Here is a 19109-nt window from a genome sequence, read left to right as displayed (position 1 = left end):
CCATGTTTGCATTGTGTTCTGATTCTTTGTAAATATTTTTTAGGGTAAATTTATTTCTGTTTGATGTGATGCTGTTCTAATCTTATTTTAATTGTCTTTTGTTTATACTGTATCTTTTCTGTGGTAATCTGTTATGTAATAGGGAAAAGTGTGTTAACACCTGAGCAAACATCCAACCTCATATCTTCTTGCAAATTCTTTGACCTGACAATTAAACCATCCTGATCTAACTTTCGGCCCTATATTTTAATTTTGCTAATAAATGTGTCAGTGAACAAAAACCTCAAAGTCACACATAATGAGTTCATATTAATTTCATAGTAATTTAAATAATTTAATTACCCCTGATTTCTTTCAGAACACACTGTTTGAACTCATGATATGTAAAATTAAGGATTTAGTGCTCACATTATTATCAACCTAATTTTTCCTGCTATCACCTATCTTGTAAATAAACTCCTGGGAAATACTGTGTAGCAATGCCATTGGTATCCATGTTTGAATTAAACATAAATCATAATTTAATTGCAACTTTTATTTTATATATATACATCACAATTATAATTTGGCCCTTGGGGAAACTACTCAGCTAAAAAATTTAATTTTTTGCTCCATGCCTAAACCAAGAGCCTAGCTATGTGCATACTGAAAAGTAGCAAAGTATAGACCCCTGGCTTGACATCACACCAATCCAATTGGAACGATGGTTCAAAATAAATGCATGAGGCTATCAGGAAGCCTATGAGGCTATCATTCCTAGAGGCTATCATGCCTATGAGGCTATGAGGAAGCCTATAATGAGACAATGAGGAAGCCTGTAAGGAGGCTATGAGGAAGCCTAGTAGTGTTGATGTTGAATTGGTGTTGGAATGAATTTGTATGAAATTTGACAGTTTATCCCCAGAAATTCTTGGGGGATGAGTGAAATTTTTGAAACAACCAGTGATAAAATTTCATAAATGGCCATAACACAGATGGTAACAGCTGAGTGTCCCCAAGGATTTTTTACATAGTACTCTATGACTATTAAGATAGAGCATAAACAGACCTTTTTCACACAGTACTCTATGACTATTAAGATAGAACATAAGCGGACCTTTTTCACCCAGTACTCTATGACTATTAAGATAGAACATAAACAGACCTTTTTCACATAGTACTCTATGACTATTAAGATAGAACATAAACAGACCTTTTTCACACAGTACTCTATGACTATTAAGATAGAACATAAACAGACCTGTTTCACATAGTACTCTATGACTATTAAGATAGAACATAAACAGACCTTTTTTACATAGTACTCTAGGACTATTAAGATAGAACATAAACAGACCTTTTTCACACAGTACTCTATGACTATTAAGATAGAACATAAACAGACCTTTTTCACATAGTACTCTAGGACTATTAGGATAGAACATAAACAGACCTATTTCACATAGTACTCTAGGACTATTAAGATAGAACATAAACAGACCTTTTTTACATAGTACTCTAGGACTTTTTTTACATAGTACTCAATGACTATTAAGATAGAGCATAAACGGACCTTTTTCACACAGTACTCTATGACTATTAAGATAGAACATTAGCGGACCTTTTTCACCCAGTACTCTATGACTATTAAGATAGAACATAAGCGGACCTTTTTCACATAGTACTCTATGACTATTAAGATAGAACATAAACAGACCTTTTTCACACAGTACTCTATGACTATTAAGATAGAACATAAACAGACCTTTTTCACACAGTACTCTATGACTATTAAGATAGAACATAAACAGACCTTTTTCACATAGTACTCTATGACTATTAAGATAGAACATAAACAGACCTTTTTCACATAGTACTCTATGACTATTAAGATAGAACATAAACAGACCTGTTTCACATAGTACTCTATGACTATTAAGATAGAACATAAACAGACCTGTTTCACATAGTACTCTATGACTATTAAGATAGAACATAAACAGACCTGTTTCACATAGTACTCTATGACTATTAAGATAGAACATAAACAGACCTGTTTCACATAGTACTCTATGACTATTAAGATAGAACATAAACAGACCTGTTTCACATAGTACTCTATGACTATTAAGATAGAACATAAACAGACCTGTTTCACATAGTACTCTATGACTATTAAGATAGAACATAAACAGACCTTTTTTACATAGTACTCTAGGACTATTAGGATAGAACATAAACAGACCTTTTTTACATAGTACTCTATGACTATTAAGATAGAACATAAACAGACCTTTTTTACATAGTACTCTATGACTATTAAGATAGCATAAACAGACCTTTTTCACACAGTACTCTATGACTATTAAGATAGAACATAAGCGGACCTTTTTCACCCAGTACTCTATGACTATTAAGATAGAACATAAACAGACCTTTTTCACATAGTACTCTATGACTATTAAGATAGAACATAAACAGACCTTTTTCAAACAGTACTCTAGGACTATTAAGATAGAACATAAACAGACCTTTTTTACATAGCACTCTAGGACTATTAAGATAGAACATAAACAGACCTTTTTTACATAGTACTCTAGGACTATTAAGATAGAACATAAACAGACCTTTTTTACATAGTACTCTATGACTATTAAGATAGAACATAAACAGACCTTTTTTACATAGTACTCTATGACTATTAAGATAGAACATAAACAGACCTTTTTTACATAGTACTCTAGGACTATTAAGATAGAACATAAACAGACCTTTTTTACATAGTACTCTATGACTATTAAGATAGAACATAAACAGACCTTTTTTACATAGTACTCTATGACTATTAAGATAGAACATAAACAGACCTTTTTTACATAGTACTCTATGACTATTAAGATAGAGCATAAACAGACCTTTTTCACACAGTACTCTATGACTATTAAGATAGAACATAAGCGGACCTTTTTCACCCAGTACTCTATGACTATTAAGATAGAACATAAACAGACCTTTTTCACATAGTACTCTATAACTATTAAGATAGAACATAAACAGACCTTTTTCACACAGTACTCTATGACTATTAAGATAGAACATAAACAGACCTTTTTCACATAGTACTCTATGACTATTAAGATAGAACATAAACAGACCTATTTCACATAGTACTCTATGACTATTAAGATAGAACATAAACAGACCTTTTTCACATAGTACTCTATGACTATTAAGATAGAACATAAACAGACCTGTTTCACATAGTACTCTATGACTATTAAGATAGAACATAAACAGACCTGTTTCACATAGTACTCTATGACTATTAAGATAGAACATAAACAGACCTGTTTCACATAGTACTCTATGACTATTAAGATAGAACATAAACAGACCTGTTTCACATAATACTCTATGACTATTAAGATAGAACATAAACAGACCTGTTTCACATAGTACTCTAGGACTATTAAGATAGAACATAAACAGACCTGTTTCACATAGTACTCTAGGACTATTAAGATAGAACATAAACAGACCTGTTTCACATAGTACTCTATGACTATTAAGATAGAACATAAACAGACCTGTTTCACATAGTACTCTAGGACTATTAAGATAGAACATAAACAGACCTGTTTCACATAGTACTCTATGACTATTAAGATAGAACATAAACAATGATAAACAGACCTGTTTCACATAGTACTCTATGACTTCTTAAATCATCATATCATATAAATATCCACATCTATCATAATTTATAGTGAGTAACTATCAAGTCTTCAAAAAAAGTAGAAGAGATTGTTTATAGATTAGTTTACAATATTATGCTTTTGAGGAAATATCTTTGTCAGAGTGTTAACTTAAACATATTTCTTTTACTTTCAGACCTTTTTTGAATGCGGGAAAGAGAGAAATGTTGGCTGACTATGCACTTCCAGTAGCTGTATTAGCTATGTCATTTTTTGGTTCCTTTGTCTTCAAAGATATAAAATGTAATTATATGTATTTAATTAAACTACTGGTAGTCAAGTACTCCTTCTTCCAAATCCACACTTTTTATTACAGTATTAAGTGTAGAGGCTCAAAGTTTGCTGATTTTCAATTCTCAATTCTGTCATTATGTCAACATTTAGGGTCAGTCTATGGTTTAATTTTTAATCAGAAATCAATAACTTGTTCAAACCTTCATAGAATATTATGAAACTTCAACAGAATAAAATTAAGAATAGAAATGGGGAATGTTTCAAAGGGATAACAACCCAACGAAAGAGCAGACAACAACTGAAGGCCACCAATGGGTCTTTAATGCTGCGAGAAACTCCAGCACCCAGAGGCGTGCTTCAGCTGGCCCCTAAACAAAAATGTGTACAAGTTCATTGATATCATACTAAACCCTGAAATATATACAAGATACTAAAATTGAAAATCATACAAGACTAATAACAAAGGCTCCTGACTTGAGATAGGGGCAAAAATGCGGCATATTTTACATCTTGAAGCATCTTTTTGCTCAAATCACAGTATCCAGGATAAAGTTCAGATAAATATTTGTATGTTACTGTAAAATCAAAGTAGTTATTTTTTCGCAACACATATTTAGATACATTCTACAGTGTGAGTATTATAAACAGTTTGTAAGAAACAAAACATCATCATTACAACATCATAAGAAAAAGATATTGAATTCTTTCTTAATATATTAAATAGATATTTTATGCAGCTGCAATTACCATACGTTTGTTTACCTCTTGTGTAAATTTAGTTAAGAAAATCATAACATTATTTTAAATTTCAGTGAAGCCATTTACCTATAGAGCGAATGTAGAGTTTTTTGTTGTTGCACCTATCCACACCTTACCATGGGGAGCAGTCCTTGGAGCAGCAGGACTGGGTTTCTGTTTATCTTTGTTGTTCTTTATGGATCAAAACATATCAAGTGCCTTAGTGAATGCTCCAGCTAATAAGTATGTTTAATCATCTATTTTCATTTGTTTTAGTGTATGTCATGGGATTTATTTCAGTATTGTTTTCTGATGTCACTTTTAATTGTTAAAAATTATAAATAGGATATGTATTTATTTATATTTTTAATATTTTTTTAATATAAAAGCTTCGACTTCTCAGTGTGTTTAAGTATTTTTTTATGTATTTTATTAAATCAGACAAGAATATCTTTATATATCGTTACCTCTGCAATGGTATTTACCATAATAAAATTTTTAAAAAGTATTATGCGTGAATGACTTGATAATCAAATATGCTAAGCTGGAGAAAAATAAAATGATAGGTTTTGAATATTTTAATAAGTGAACAATCTCTTTATTTTTCAGATTAAAGAAAGGAGCTGCCTATCACTGGGATTTATTTACTGTAGCAATAATCAATGCGTTTCTGTCTATATTTACATTCCCATGGGTACATGCTGCCCTCCCCCACTCACCTCTACATGTTAAAGCATTGGCTGATATGGAGGACAGGGTAGACCAAGGTCATGTCCATCAGATGTAAGTTTTGTTGGTGATTTCATTCCACAATACGTACAAACTGTCTATAAACATGATATTCCCTACTGAAAAAGATTGAATCTTGCGTCTCTAATTTCCAAAACTTTAAAGTAAACAAGATCTTAAATTAATATTTCAAACCAATGAAATAGTTAACTGTGAATTCATTAGGCTAGGGTTTTTTAACTTCTTGGTTTACGGATTTTCCTCATGAAAAAGTCGGGTCGGTCGGTCGGAAAATTTTAAAAACTTTTAAAGGAAGAAAATTATGCTAAAAACAAAATGTTTGGTATTCTATTTTGTCATCATTTCTAAAAAGTTTAGTTCCATGAAATAGTATTGCTCAGCTGTCATAAACATTGTATCACATCAATCTAATAATTTCCCGTGAAAAAAAGGGGGGTTGTGTCGACAAATCATAACTAAGACGAAATTAAATCGTCATTCACAAATGAGAAAAAAAAAGAAGATCCCCGTAGCTCTTATTCAATTTCAGGAAACTTGGTGAATAATGATCTTCAAGCATGACAATGCAACTGATAAAGAAAAATTGCAAAAAACTGTACGAAAATGAATTTCAACACACGTGTCAAAAACGTAATAGATTCGTCCACTTGAAAAACGAGGATATCGGGTTCATTAGTTGTCATGCACAAGATATGAAAGACAATTATTTCACTAGTGTATACAATAAAGTTCACTGAAGAGCTTTTTGATTTTTGTGTAGGAGGAAAACTGATATCAAAATATTAAATTATATTACAGAGTAGTGTATGTGAGAGAGACCAGACTGACAGGGATTATTTCCCATATAATGATAGGTCTGTCTCTGTTGTTGTTACCTTATCCAATGAGTTACATTCCACGACCAGTATTAGACGGACTTTTCCTGTACATTGCTATCACGGCTTTGTTTGGTAATCAGATGTTTGACAGAATTATGCTGTTTTTTACTGAACAGGTATGCGTTATCTTTTTTTACCTAAATATCTGAATATTTTACAGATTTACTAAATTCCTATACAGATTTAGTTTCATTGTAGGTGTTAATTCACCACTATAAGCACCAATTGTAGGTGTTAATTCACCACTTTAAGCAACCAATTCACCACTATAAGCACCAATCCACCACTATAAGCAACCAATTCACCACTATAAGCACCAATCCACCACTATAAGCAACCAATCACCACTATAAGCAACCAATCCACCACTATAAGCAACCAATTCACCACTATAAGCAACCAATCCACCACTATAAGCACCAATCCACCACTATAAGCAACCAATCCACCACTATAAGCAACCAATCCACCATTATAAGCACCAATTCACCACTATAAGCACCAATCCACCATTATAAGCAACCAATCCATCACTATAAGCAACCAATCACCACTATAAGCAACTAATCCACCACTATAAGCAACCAATTCACCACTATAAGCACAAATTCACCACTATAAGCACAAATTCACCACTATAAGCACCAATCCACCACTATAAGCACCAATTCACCACTATAAGCACCAATTCACCACTATAAGCAACCAATTCACCACTATAAGCACCAATTTTTGGCTAATTTGTGTTGACCAGTTTTTATTGGTGGAGGAGGTAGGAGTGCCCAGAGAAAACCACTGACCTTTGAAAGGAAAACTGAAAATCCTAGTCAATTAAGATTGGAATAGAGTGCACCCACAGGAGCCCTCCCTTTACAGTAGTCAATTAAGATTGGAATAGAGTGCCCCCACAAGAGCCCTCCCTTCACAGATAGATAAAGATTACTTTCTGGTTCCTCTTTTGTTCTGCTTGTGAGTACTGTTGCCTAAATTTAAAATCACTATGAATTGATCAAGGGAAGAAATTTAGTACCATAGAATATAATTTATACTTTCAGGCAGCATACCCACCTAACCATTACATACGTCGAGTGCCACAGAGAAAGATCCATTTGTTTACAGTCACACAGATATTACAACTATTTGTCCTCTGTATATTTGGATTCTCACCGATTCCCTACATGAAAATGGTTTTCCCAATTCTCATCATGTTACTGATGCCTATAAGGTAAGAATGAATTAGTTTGAATATATAGATAGTAGATGAAGGAGTTGTTTTCTAAAGGGGTCTTTCTCATAAAAGCAAGTATTCCTTAATTATAAATTAACACTCTTTTAAATGTTTTTTGAGACATTGAAACATAATTTCCATCCTCACACCGCCTCACCAAAATTCATACACTGTCCAAAGATTATTATCAAACTTATCAAACTGACAGAACATCTTACATAGCTGTATTGATTTTTGCATCTTGATTTTCATGAAATGTGGTACAGATTCATATTTGTAATCTCTATTTCAAGGTAAAAAAATAAATTTCAACAGCCATTCTATTTAAGCAATCTTTAATTTCTGGAGTGATCATACAAAGTGCTACAACTGACAATAACAGCAAGAAAAGATAACGTGGTTTCATTTAATTTTGTTAATTCTAATTTCCATGGGTTAAGGAAACATTTCATTTTCCTGGAAATTTGACATAGTGGTTTTGTCAATATTTGTATACAAGCCTATAGAAAATTTGTACTTCCTTATACATTTGTATTTGTGGTTAACTTATTTTTTTACATAAATAAGGCCGTTAGTTTTCTCGTTTGAATTATTTTACATTGTCTTATCAGGGCCTTTTATAGCTCACTATGCGGTATGGGCTTTGCTCATTGTTGAAGGCCGTAAGGTGACCTATAGTTGTTAATGTCTGTGTCATTTTGGTCTTTTGTTGATAGTTGTCTCATTGGCAATCATACCACATCTTCTTTTTTATATTATACACATGAAATCCAAAAAAAATGGTATTGCGTGAACAATAATAAATTTATAGGACCATATCATTACAAATGGAAGCCTATACAAACAGGGCTATCCATATTGCTATTTGATACAGAGTTACATAGGACTTTTTGGCAGCCAGAAACGTACATTTTCATAATAATTAGAAGAATATATATACATGTGATCTATTCTTGTTGAAGTATGGTACAGAGTTACTCACGACTCTATTCAGTTTCTCTCCTCAGTAATAACTGTTATTGTTGTCTTTTACAGGCATAAACTGACACCAAAGTTCATTGAGCCTAAATATCTCAAAGCTTTAGATGGACATTGAAAGAACAAGATATTATTAAAGATGGCAGCCATATATACTAACAGTTCCTGATCAACATGTTCTGTGCACGTTGTCAAGAATTGTGTCTGGATTTTTTTTCAACTCTTTTTTCAATTAATTTATACAAAAAGAAAGACTTAAAGTTTTAGTCTGCTTCTACAGATGTAGTGAATTTCTTCTTTGATGTTTATAATACAGTAGATTTTTTTAACCACTAGTTCTATACAAATTTAGATTTTTCTGTATTAAAAGGACGCAAAAGACCCAAATGAAAATTCAAAGGAGGAAAAGAAAGTATGGATCATACATTTTCTTAAATTCCAACAATTTGGTCAAAATATGGATCCTGAAAACTGAAATTCACTATTTGCTCATATTTAAATATAATAAATATTTTGTTTTATGTAAAATATTTTCTTTGATATTCATCAGTATTGAATTGCTGATAAAGAATTGCACCAAAAATACAGAATGTTGTTTCTTATTATTAATATTAAATAATGAAAGATCTTTTTTTGCTCTGATAATGAGAGATGTCTTTTTGCTCAACTATCAATATTGAAATTATTAAATTACTCAACGAAAAAAAATAATGATTAATCCATCGACTAATATCTCAATAAGCAATATTCGCTTGAAGAAAGCGTGAACAAATGATTGTTTGGTGTTTGTGAACCAAACATTTTATGAGCTCAAATCAACCATATTATTGGTTTCCAAAGAAAGATTTTATGGGTTAAGAAATGATGCTACTGTTATGCAAGTGATTTGATATGTGTCAAAATAGTTTTGTTGTAAATATATACATGAAGTAGTTGTCTTTTTATTTTGTTGCCAATGCAGTTTGATGTGCACTCTCATTACTCAACATTATCTTGAACTTTTTCATACATTTTGTACAGTTCATATAATACAACATCATTTCATAGGAATATATAACTAATTCAAAGGAGGAAAAGAAAGTATGGATCATACATTTTCTTATATTCCAACAATTTAGTCAAAATCTGGATCCAGAAAACTGAAATTCACTATTTGCTCATATTTAAATATAATAAATATTTTGTTTTATGTAAAATATTTTCTTTGATATGTGTTAATTTTGACATAGATTTAAGACAACACAGTATTATTGTATTGAACAATAAACACCAAGTTTGATTAGAATTGGAAAACAAATAGCAATTAAGATAACTGAATTTGAAAACAAGGTCCAAGACTTGCAGGGCATTAGAGTCTTAACTTTGTGTTCTACTGTAGTTGTTTATTTTCATTAGTTCTTATGAAGAAAAATATGATGGCATTACAAAATAATAAGTGTTCTAACTATCAGACTGACCAGGGTATCACTGTTGATAACCTTACCTTAATTGGCCAGGGTACTTTAAAGATTGTCTGACTGAGCATGATAATATTATTGATATACTGACTGACCAGAATATTTCTATGATTACATTGACTGCTCAGGATGTTGTTATTGAATCACAAGAGTATTATTACTGGATATACTATTTCATTGTTTTCACAAATTTAAGCCTATATAAAGGAGTAGGTCCAGTAAGACCCCTTTTTGGCCCCAAAATATAGCAGTTTTACAAAATTGTTAAAATGTAAACTTTTGGTTATTTATTGGACAGTAGAATGCTTCTGCTACATAAATATGGGCTGTTTTTGACAATACAATGCACATATATCGGGTACTAGCACCATTAAGTCATGCTAAATTGCTGAAATCTTCACAATTCTAGCATTTTAGTTAAATTTTATACGGTTTTCATGTAAAACGGAAGTGGCCGCATTCGTGTTCATCCTTAATATTGAAATGCAAGTTGTATTTTATGATAATACATAACATATATAAAGGTTGAGGATGAACACGGATGCGGCCACTTTCATTTTTGACAAAAACCATCTGAAAAGTGACATTTTTCTGCATATTTGGTAGATTTTTCATATTTGAGCTTGAATCGGATTGTTTTTAATAACTAAATCAGTTAAAATCTTTCACATCAACTAATTGAATCGAATGAAATAGACACTTAAGTGTTTAAAAAGTGGTCAAAATCTTTCGTCAGATGAACCTGAAATTTGAGGCCAAAATCGGTCCTTACCGGACCTACTCCTTTGTATTAAGTTGAATATATAATTTTTTGGTTCATATATTCTGAAGCACTACTTTTAAATGAAATGTCATTACGCCATATTAACTTATATGAATGCTATTTGAAGTGTGTTTAGTTTTTACGTTTTGTTCATTCAAACACTTGCCAGTAGTTTCACTTATTTTCAGTTGTACATTTGTAAATATTTTACATATCTTTTGTGTTTTGAAAATTGTAAGGTTTTTGCAAGTCTTTCAAAATATTGTCAAAGAATTTTCAATTTTAATGAAAATTTCTGTGTTTAAGTCTGTGACAAGTGACTTTAGATTGTTATGTTTATATATTATAATATTTCAATGTTCAATTGTATTTTATAATTGTAAATAATGATAAGATAAGAGTGGATATTAGTCATTTGTTATTTACAACATGCTGCTATTTGCAGTATTTGTTAATCAAGAATTTGTTACCCAGAAAGCTATTTTTAATAAAATTTATTTTGATGCAAAATTATTTGTGTTAGCCATTACCCAAAACTTTTAAACTTCTCAACCAAGACTGAGGAAGAAGAAATGATATGATCTACACATCTGGGTGTGTTGATAGAATAGAAGTATCAAGGGGCATCATATCCCAAGAATGACAAAAGACAATCAACAAAAAACATCAAATTCGAACTACCTGTTTTATTGGTCTACAACATTGCCAAATTGTAAAATATATCATGATGGTAAACATACTCATGGGTACTAATTGTATTGTAATGGATATTTGATATAGCTATGAAATAAAATGCATTTAGTAAAATCACATAAATACTGAACTCCAAGGAAAATTCACTAATCAAAAGCTGAAACACATCAAACGACAACTGTCATATTCCTGACTTGGAACAGGCATTTTCTTATGTAGAATATGGTGGATTAAACCTGGTAGTATAGCTAGCTAAACCTCTCACTTGTTCAAGTCGCATCAAATTTTGTTTAGCACTTAAATTTCTGTTTTCTCTCTACAAGTACCCTACAAATCCACCAAAACTAGTACCAAATGAATATGAATGGTTGATAAACAGACATGTCTCACCCTTATGCAAATGTTGAAATAGGAATATTATGAATATGTAAATCATAAAAATATTTCATGTCAATGAAGCACGACTGAAAGCACAGGGCTAAATAATTACAGAGGAAATGCCACAGACATGCAGTCATGCAAATGCTAATACAACTATAGGCTAACCCCTTTAACTATCCTAATCAAACTTTACCATGCCAACTATGCAAAAGTTGCATTGTTGATATACCATGACAGAGTGGGCAGGGACAACTAGCCTTAATGAATGGGAGATGTGCCAATGCTTGTATTACTGCATACACAAATCATTTGGTTTAACATGTGAACTATGCAAAAATTCTACAGTTGAAAAAACATGACTGAGGGGCAAGGGTCAAATAATCTTCATGATAATATGATGTACCAATTCATAAACAAATGCATACCAAACATCATTGAATTACCAATAGTGGTTCCCTTGAAACTGACCTTTATATCATAAATTTCTAACAATTTGTGGCTGCCAGAATCATGTACCTTAGTGTTAATTTTTTAATGGCGAGACATACATTGAATCTTCAGTTTTATGCATCATAAGCAACCGACCATCAAAATGAAGTTGTTTAAAATCAACAAAAATAACGAATTTAGATATTCTATATCACTATTTTATTTCTTCCAATAATAATAATATGTACAGCATGATAAAATGACAAATGAATATTTACATTTAATGTTTGCCATATATCGTTACCAACCAGGTTACGAAGCTTTTTAAAATAAAAACAACTTATATAACAATACTAACAAATTTCATTTTTGTGTTATTTACACTTTTACTTTCAGATATTAAATAATCATGTTTTTTCAAGAACAAAATAATATCATATTTCTCCGGGAGTGAAGTACAATGATTCTTATGTACTTTTTTCTGTACAAACAACTCTGACAGACAAAAATCAATAATCATTATTTTTTGCAAACATGTCAGCTTTTAGAGTTTCAATGGGTGATAAAAGCTCACATGGACACTTGAAAGAAGGATTAAAACTAAATTTGTCCCATCACATTAATATTGTATCATATACATGTAGTTTGACAGTGATAAGGTACAGATCTGTATTTCTGGTTTATTTAATTTCTAAATCTCAAGTTCTATGAACTTACTAATTATCTTATATATAACTTAATATGTAGAGAGTCTTATAACAACAACACTTAATTTAATAGTCTGTTGGATATCAATCTTTCATCAAAATCAAGACATTTTAAAAATATCAAATTTCAAATAAGCAATGACAGGTAAACAGACATGTTGGATGGCAATCCTTTTATTATTGTGCTGGGAAATGATTAATAAACAGACTGGCAACAGATCTCAACAAAAACTTAACAGTCAAATAATTTCATTCATAAAAAATCGTTTTCAAGTAAGTACTGTGAGTCTAAAACATTTCTTGGCATAAAACATTGTTTTTTGCAGTGGGAAATTTTGCTGACCTCATTTTTGCTAGTCTTTGCAAGACCCTGATATATAGGCCTCATGATTTTGTAAGAAATTGCAGATAAAATAAAATAGAAGTTTACATATTGTAATCATAAAAACATTTCTTTATATTTATATCTTACTTAGACATCAAAACATAACTTGAATGACAAATGACAAAACAATTTAATAACCCTCCCCCTTTTAAAAAAAATAATTCTAGGTTTTCTAATCAAAAAGGAAACCTGTACTATTTCAAGGTAAATCCACAATTTGTTATTCCACTGTAGTATTTCTTATTCTGGTAAATGTTATCAAAGGAAACAGACAAAGTTATTCACATGTATTGACTGCAACTTATTCAGACTCATGCCATTTACAATTATTCATGTCAAATGATGTTTGTATGGTCAAGTCAATTCACGATGTGAATTTTACAACTTCCATGCTTATTAAGGATGACATGTATATCAGGACAATGAGATTTCTTGGCCATACTCCTGATAGTATTGAAGCTACCTGAGATCTTCATTCTTGTGAGATGACTTTGACAGAAGCATCACAAATATAAACTTGCTGCAAACACAATGTCTCTTTTTATCCTACGAATTCCTGAAAAAAACAACACATGACTTTACAGTTGTTAATACTTTTAAAATAAATATCTGAACAGCAAGATTTCACTTTTAATTCCCATTCTCACCAAAATGACTGGTTCACACATTTGTTCTTCTGATAAGTTATTGAAATAATGTAAATCACAATAGGCTTAGTTATAATTTTAAAAAGTTACTTTCAAAATACTTACTGGTCTTATTTCTTGAAGACGATTCATGTTCATGACAACTAATTAATTGAATGAAATTTCAAAAACAAGAAAAGAAATTCAATAAATTCTTTATATTTTGTTCTTTGATTTGATTTGATTTTTGTGTTTAAATGCCACTTTTACGCACCGCTTTTGGCAGCCAGTTTTTATTGGTGTTTGTTTCCCCTCCCCGACCGACCCGGTAATATCATCGAGACTGGAAAAATTTTATTGGCCATTCTTGTCCAAAATTTTATTTTGCTATGTTGGTTTTTGGTGATATCTTTCCTATGCCGTAGTCAATGAGCGTTGGTTTTTTTGTGATACCTTACCGATGCTGTAGTCAACAAGCGTTTTAAATCAAGGCATTTTTGATTGAAGCGTCTATATGATTCGGAATCAAGGAAAACAAACATAATGCCTTGCCACACATGTTGTGTGGAAGGGTGATCTTTGAAAATAAAAAATCTGAAGCATCTTTCAACCCACTGAGTGCACCTTGATTGGCTTTGTCTTTAACCTCTGTTCCCGTTTAAAGGATAAAATCTTTGAGTAAAAATGGTCTGAATCGTGCTTTGAAATCAATCTACTTTGTCTTCGAACAGGTTGGGCAAAAGTCAGGAAATGTGGGATACGTGTATTCCCTGATTTTTGGTGTAAAAAAAAACAGTTTAAATGTGTTTTTATTTTTCAATTTATGGCATGAAATTTACAAAAGGGCACGTTTTAACGTTATAACTGCATCAGTTGAATTTATAAATATTTAAAGTATTCTAGGAACAACAAAACATGAATAAGGGAAGCCTTGTTTTTTCTAGAACTCGAAAAAACATATAAATCTTTTGTTTAGGAATCAATTGACCAAGCTGCATAATCCAGGTGTAACTGAACATAACTGAATTATGTTCACTTCTATTGTTATCTGCCCTTGATGCATATGGCAGCATGTTTACATCGGCTCCAGTAAAATGTGATTTGCAAATGTTTGCAACTGTTTTTGAGCGGTAAAATTATGGTAAAGTGGTTTAATAAACTTAAATGGCATCAAATCAAGAACCTGAACAGCCAAAGAAAAAGAAAAAACGGATAAGAAGTAAAAACAAAGACGAGCCAATTCCGGGTGCGTTTGATTTGTCCGCCATTTTAAACTCACAACAAACATTTCCATTAAGCAATAATATGAATGGTCAACCTTACATGAACAATAACACAAATTTCCACAACATGTCCATGCCTATGATGTCATCACCTTTTGTAACTTCGCCTACGCAGCAATTCCAAATGGGGGCTCCGTATATGCCCTGCCCCACACCAACGCAAGCAAGCCCACCTCAATGGGCAACCGGACTGTTATCGAAATTTGAAGCTATATCAGTTAAAATGAACAGTATTGATGAAATAAAAAGTGCAGTTAGCAGTGTTGATTTTAAATTGAGTGAAATGAAAGGTGATATGAAAAAACTATCCAAACGTGTACTTGATGTAGAAACAAGCCAAAACTTCATATCCAAATCATTTGATGAAAATATTAAAGTGCATGAAAAAACAAACAAAAAGATAGAATCTGATATTAAAAAACTTGCAACAGAGTGTGAAGCATTGTGCAATGATATGTCATTTATTAAGCGCGACTCTAAAAACTTGTCAGATTCAAAAGTCAACCTTCAGAAAATTTTCAAAGCAAATGAAAAGCTCAACAATGATCTTGAATCTATCAAGTGTGAATCCATGCGCGATAATTTGCTTTTTCATGGAATAAAGGAAAGTGAAGGGGAAGATTGTGCTCTTATTATTAAAAGTATGTGCGAAAACAACCTAGAAATTGAGGATGAATTAAACATAAAATCTGCCTTTCGTCTTGGTAAAAAAAATGAGGTAGCATTATTGAGTCAAAATGAGGGTCAGGAACGTATACGGCCTATATTGGTGAAATTTAGTGACAGGCAGAAACGTGACAGTGTTCGTAAAAGGAGTTACAAGTTGAAAAGTTCATCAATTTCTATTACTGATCAATATCCGAAATCTGTTGTGAAAAAGAGGAAATCATTAATTCCCTATCTTAAAAAAGCTCGTGATGCAGATGTGAAAGCAGTGCTTATTAAGGATAAATTGTTTATTGGAGGGGTTTTATATTCAGGTGGCCCACTTGATGTTGCTATTGCAAACGCAAAAAAGGAAAAAATTAATTGATTCAGAAAATGTTTTACATAAAAGTCAAAATCATGATGGTGCTGATGTCATGAATGAAAATGGTATTCAAGTATCATAGAAATCGTCGGAAGTTTTAATTAAAAATTTAAAGTGTTTATCTTGGAATATAAATGGTGGTTTTGAAGAAAAAATTAAAGATGAGAAATTTAAGAATTTTATTTGTACTTATGATATTGTGTTTTTATCAGAATGTTGGATCAATAATACATGTAATATTGAAATTGATGATTTTGTGTGTAAATCTATCCCTTTATCTAGAAAAAAGTATAAACAAGGGTGTGGTATGTATGTAATGATAAGAAAAATATTATCACCCTATGTTAAAATAATTGATATTTCATATGAGACATTGATTTGGATAAGGATAGCTAAAGAACTGACTGGATGTGAAAGTGACTATTTAATTGCAAATCTGTATATACCACCACAGAACTCATCCTTTTATAGGATTCATAATTGTGATTTATTTTATGAGCTTGAGTCTCAAATGATACATTACTCAGCTGAATGTCCAAATATTTTTGTTATTGGTGATTTAAATGCTAGAACAGCTAATATGAATGATTATGTACAAAATGATAAATTACATGATAGTATTTTAGATAGGGTTGGTGATCTGTTTACATATGTTGCTGATGAGGCTTTGTCTTGCCGTAATAGTCCGGATGCAGGAACCAATGACTATGGAACAAAACTACTTAAATGGAATAAAAAATTTAGAGACTTATGCTATAATGCCCTACTAGTTAATGCTGATGATTTAAGTTCAACGATAGCTAATATGGACATAGCGTCTCAGGATGGTATGGACTTGTGCATAAATAACTTTACTCAGTGCTTAACAAATGTGACAGCTCCTTTTTTCAAAACAAATGCCAAAAGTAAAAACGAAATTAAAGCGAAATTCCCAAAATCAGAGAGTAAATACTGATAAACCATGGTTTGACCAGAAGTGTAAAGAGCTATATGCCAATTATTGTAAAAAATTACATACTTTTAATGGTAAAAAAAACATTTAATAGTCATATAGATTTGAACAGTGCCAAAAAAGCTTACAAGAAGTATGAATGCAAGCTCAAACGTAGTTACAAACGACAGGAAGGCTATATGTTGTGTAAACTAAAGAAAGACAATCCAAGAAAATTTTATTCATTATTTAGGAAAAAAAATCAGAGGAAATGTGATTTAAACATTACTGACTTTTTTGAATATTTCAAAGAACTTGTATCAAGTGCGCCGAATAGCAATAAGGGACCCGAAGTGATTAATAATGAATGTGTTTTTGATGAACTAGATGCAGATATTACTGCGGATGAGATTATAAAGGCAATTTATGAACTTAAAATGGACAAAAGCCATGGTCCAGACTGTTTGCTGAATGAATTTTTCATTGAATACAAGGATTTTATTATACCACATTTATGTACTATTTTTAACGCCGTATTGATTAGTGGATATTTCCCGTCATCATGGTCAGATGCCATCCTGGTACCAATTTTCAAATCTGGTGATGCTAATGATGCAGCAAACTATCGTGGCATAAGCCTTGTCAGCAATCTAGGTAAACTTTTCACCACAATACTCAATAAAAGATTGTTAAATTGGGCAACTGTCAATGATATATTATCTGATGCACAGTTTGGTTTTCGAAACGGTTATAGTACAGTTGATGCTGTTTTTTGTTTATACTCTGTTATTCAAAATACACTCTGTAAAAATAAAAGATTATATTGTTGCTTTGTAAGACTACTTGAAAGCTTTTGACTCAATTGATCGCTTATGTTTATGGTACACAATTTCCAGATTAGGTATTCGGGGAAGACTATTAACTGTTTTAAAATCTATGTATAATAATGTTAGAACCTGTATTAGATTCAATGGGCTAAACTCTGATTACTTTTGTAACAACCTTGGTTTAATGCAAGGGGAAGTTCTTTCTCCAATTTTATTTTCTTTCTATGTAAATGATTTTGAAAATGAATTTACTGCTAATGGTAATTGTGCCTTAGAGTTTCAAGATATAACATTATTTTTGTTAATGTATGCTGATGACATGATTTTGATGTCTGAAACAGTAGAAGGTTTACAGGAAATGTTAAATACTTAGTCAATTTACACAGAAAAATGGGGCTTGTCTGTTAATACAAAAAAAACAAAAATTGTTGTTTTCAGGAAGGGTGGAATTGTACGGCCTAATGAGACATGGGTCTATAACGGTCAAACAATGGATATTGTGGAACAATTTTGTTATTTAGGTGTATTAATACCGTATAATTGTAAATTTCTTAAAACACAGAAACATTGTGCAGAACAAGGTAGAAAAGCTATGTTCAGTATGAGAAGAACTACATCATCATTATGTTTAAATGTATTTACAATGCTTAGTCTTTTTGATACTTATGTTAGTAGCATATTAATGTATGGGTGTGAAATATGGGGAGTACACAAATCTCCTATGATAGAAAAGGTCCATTTGGACTACTGCAAAATGTTATTAAGTGTCAAAAGAACGACCTCAAATGTGATGGTCTATTTTGAATTAGGTAGATTTCCACTGCAGTATGAGCGTAATTATAGAATACTTAAATTTTGGTTCAAAATTTTAATTAGTGACAATTGTATATTAAGGTCTTGTTATAAAGAACTTGTGTTAAATTGTTCAAAATGTATGAATTGGGCAACATATGTTAAAAGATTGATATATAGTCTTGGTATGAATAATTTGTGGGATAATCAGTGGTTGTTAAATGTAGACAGCTCATATTTACCTTTGATAAGACAGCGTTTGTTT

At 31.4% G+C, this 19109-nt stretch overlaps 2 protein-coding genes across 17 annotated transcripts in view; one reads left to right on the top strand and one right to left on the bottom strand.

The window, feature by feature from the left end:
• LOC139523364 (solute carrier family 4 member 11-like) overlaps positions 1-9951 on the top strand; it is a 74264-nt gene extending 64313 nt beyond the window's left edge. For all 15 annotated transcript variants that reach the window (XM_071317362.1, XM_071317373.1, XM_071317351.1 and 12 more), the window contains 6 exons: positions 3871-3977; positions 4781-4949; positions 5316-5489; positions 6255-6450; positions 7390-7559; positions 8598-9951. In XM_071317362.1, the coding sequence (XP_071173463.1) occupies positions 3871-3977; positions 4781-4949; positions 5316-5489; positions 6255-6450; positions 7390-7559; positions 8598-8658 (877 nt within the window). In that variant the 3' untranslated portion in view covers positions 8659-9951. The remainder of the gene's footprint in view (positions 1-3870; positions 3978-4780; positions 4950-5315; positions 5490-6254; positions 6451-7389; positions 7560-8597) is intronic.
• Positions 9952-12459: 2508 nt separating this feature from the next.
• Positions 12460-19109, bottom strand: part of LOC139523287 (exosome RNA helicase MTR4-like) — a 53067-nt gene continuing 46417 nt past the window's right edge. The window contains exon 25 of one of the 2 annotated variants that reach the window (XM_071317164.1): positions 12460-13911. In XM_071317164.1, coding sequence (XP_071173265.1) covers positions 13859-13911 — 53 coding nt within the window. In that variant the 3' untranslated portion in view covers positions 12460-13858. The remainder of the gene's footprint in view (positions 13912-19109) is intronic. The other variant, XM_071317157.1, reaches the window with a different exon arrangement.

The sequence above is a fragment of the Mytilus edulis genome, chromosome 1 (genome assembly GCF_963676685.1).
Source record: "Mytilus edulis chromosome 1, xbMytEdul2.2, whole genome shotgun sequence".
NCBI classification, from domain to species: domain Eukaryota; kingdom Metazoa; phylum Mollusca; class Bivalvia; order Mytilida; family Mytilidae; genus Mytilus; species Mytilus edulis.
Note: the sequence above shows the minus strand (reverse complement) of the source record. Positions and strands in the feature narration are given on the sequence as shown.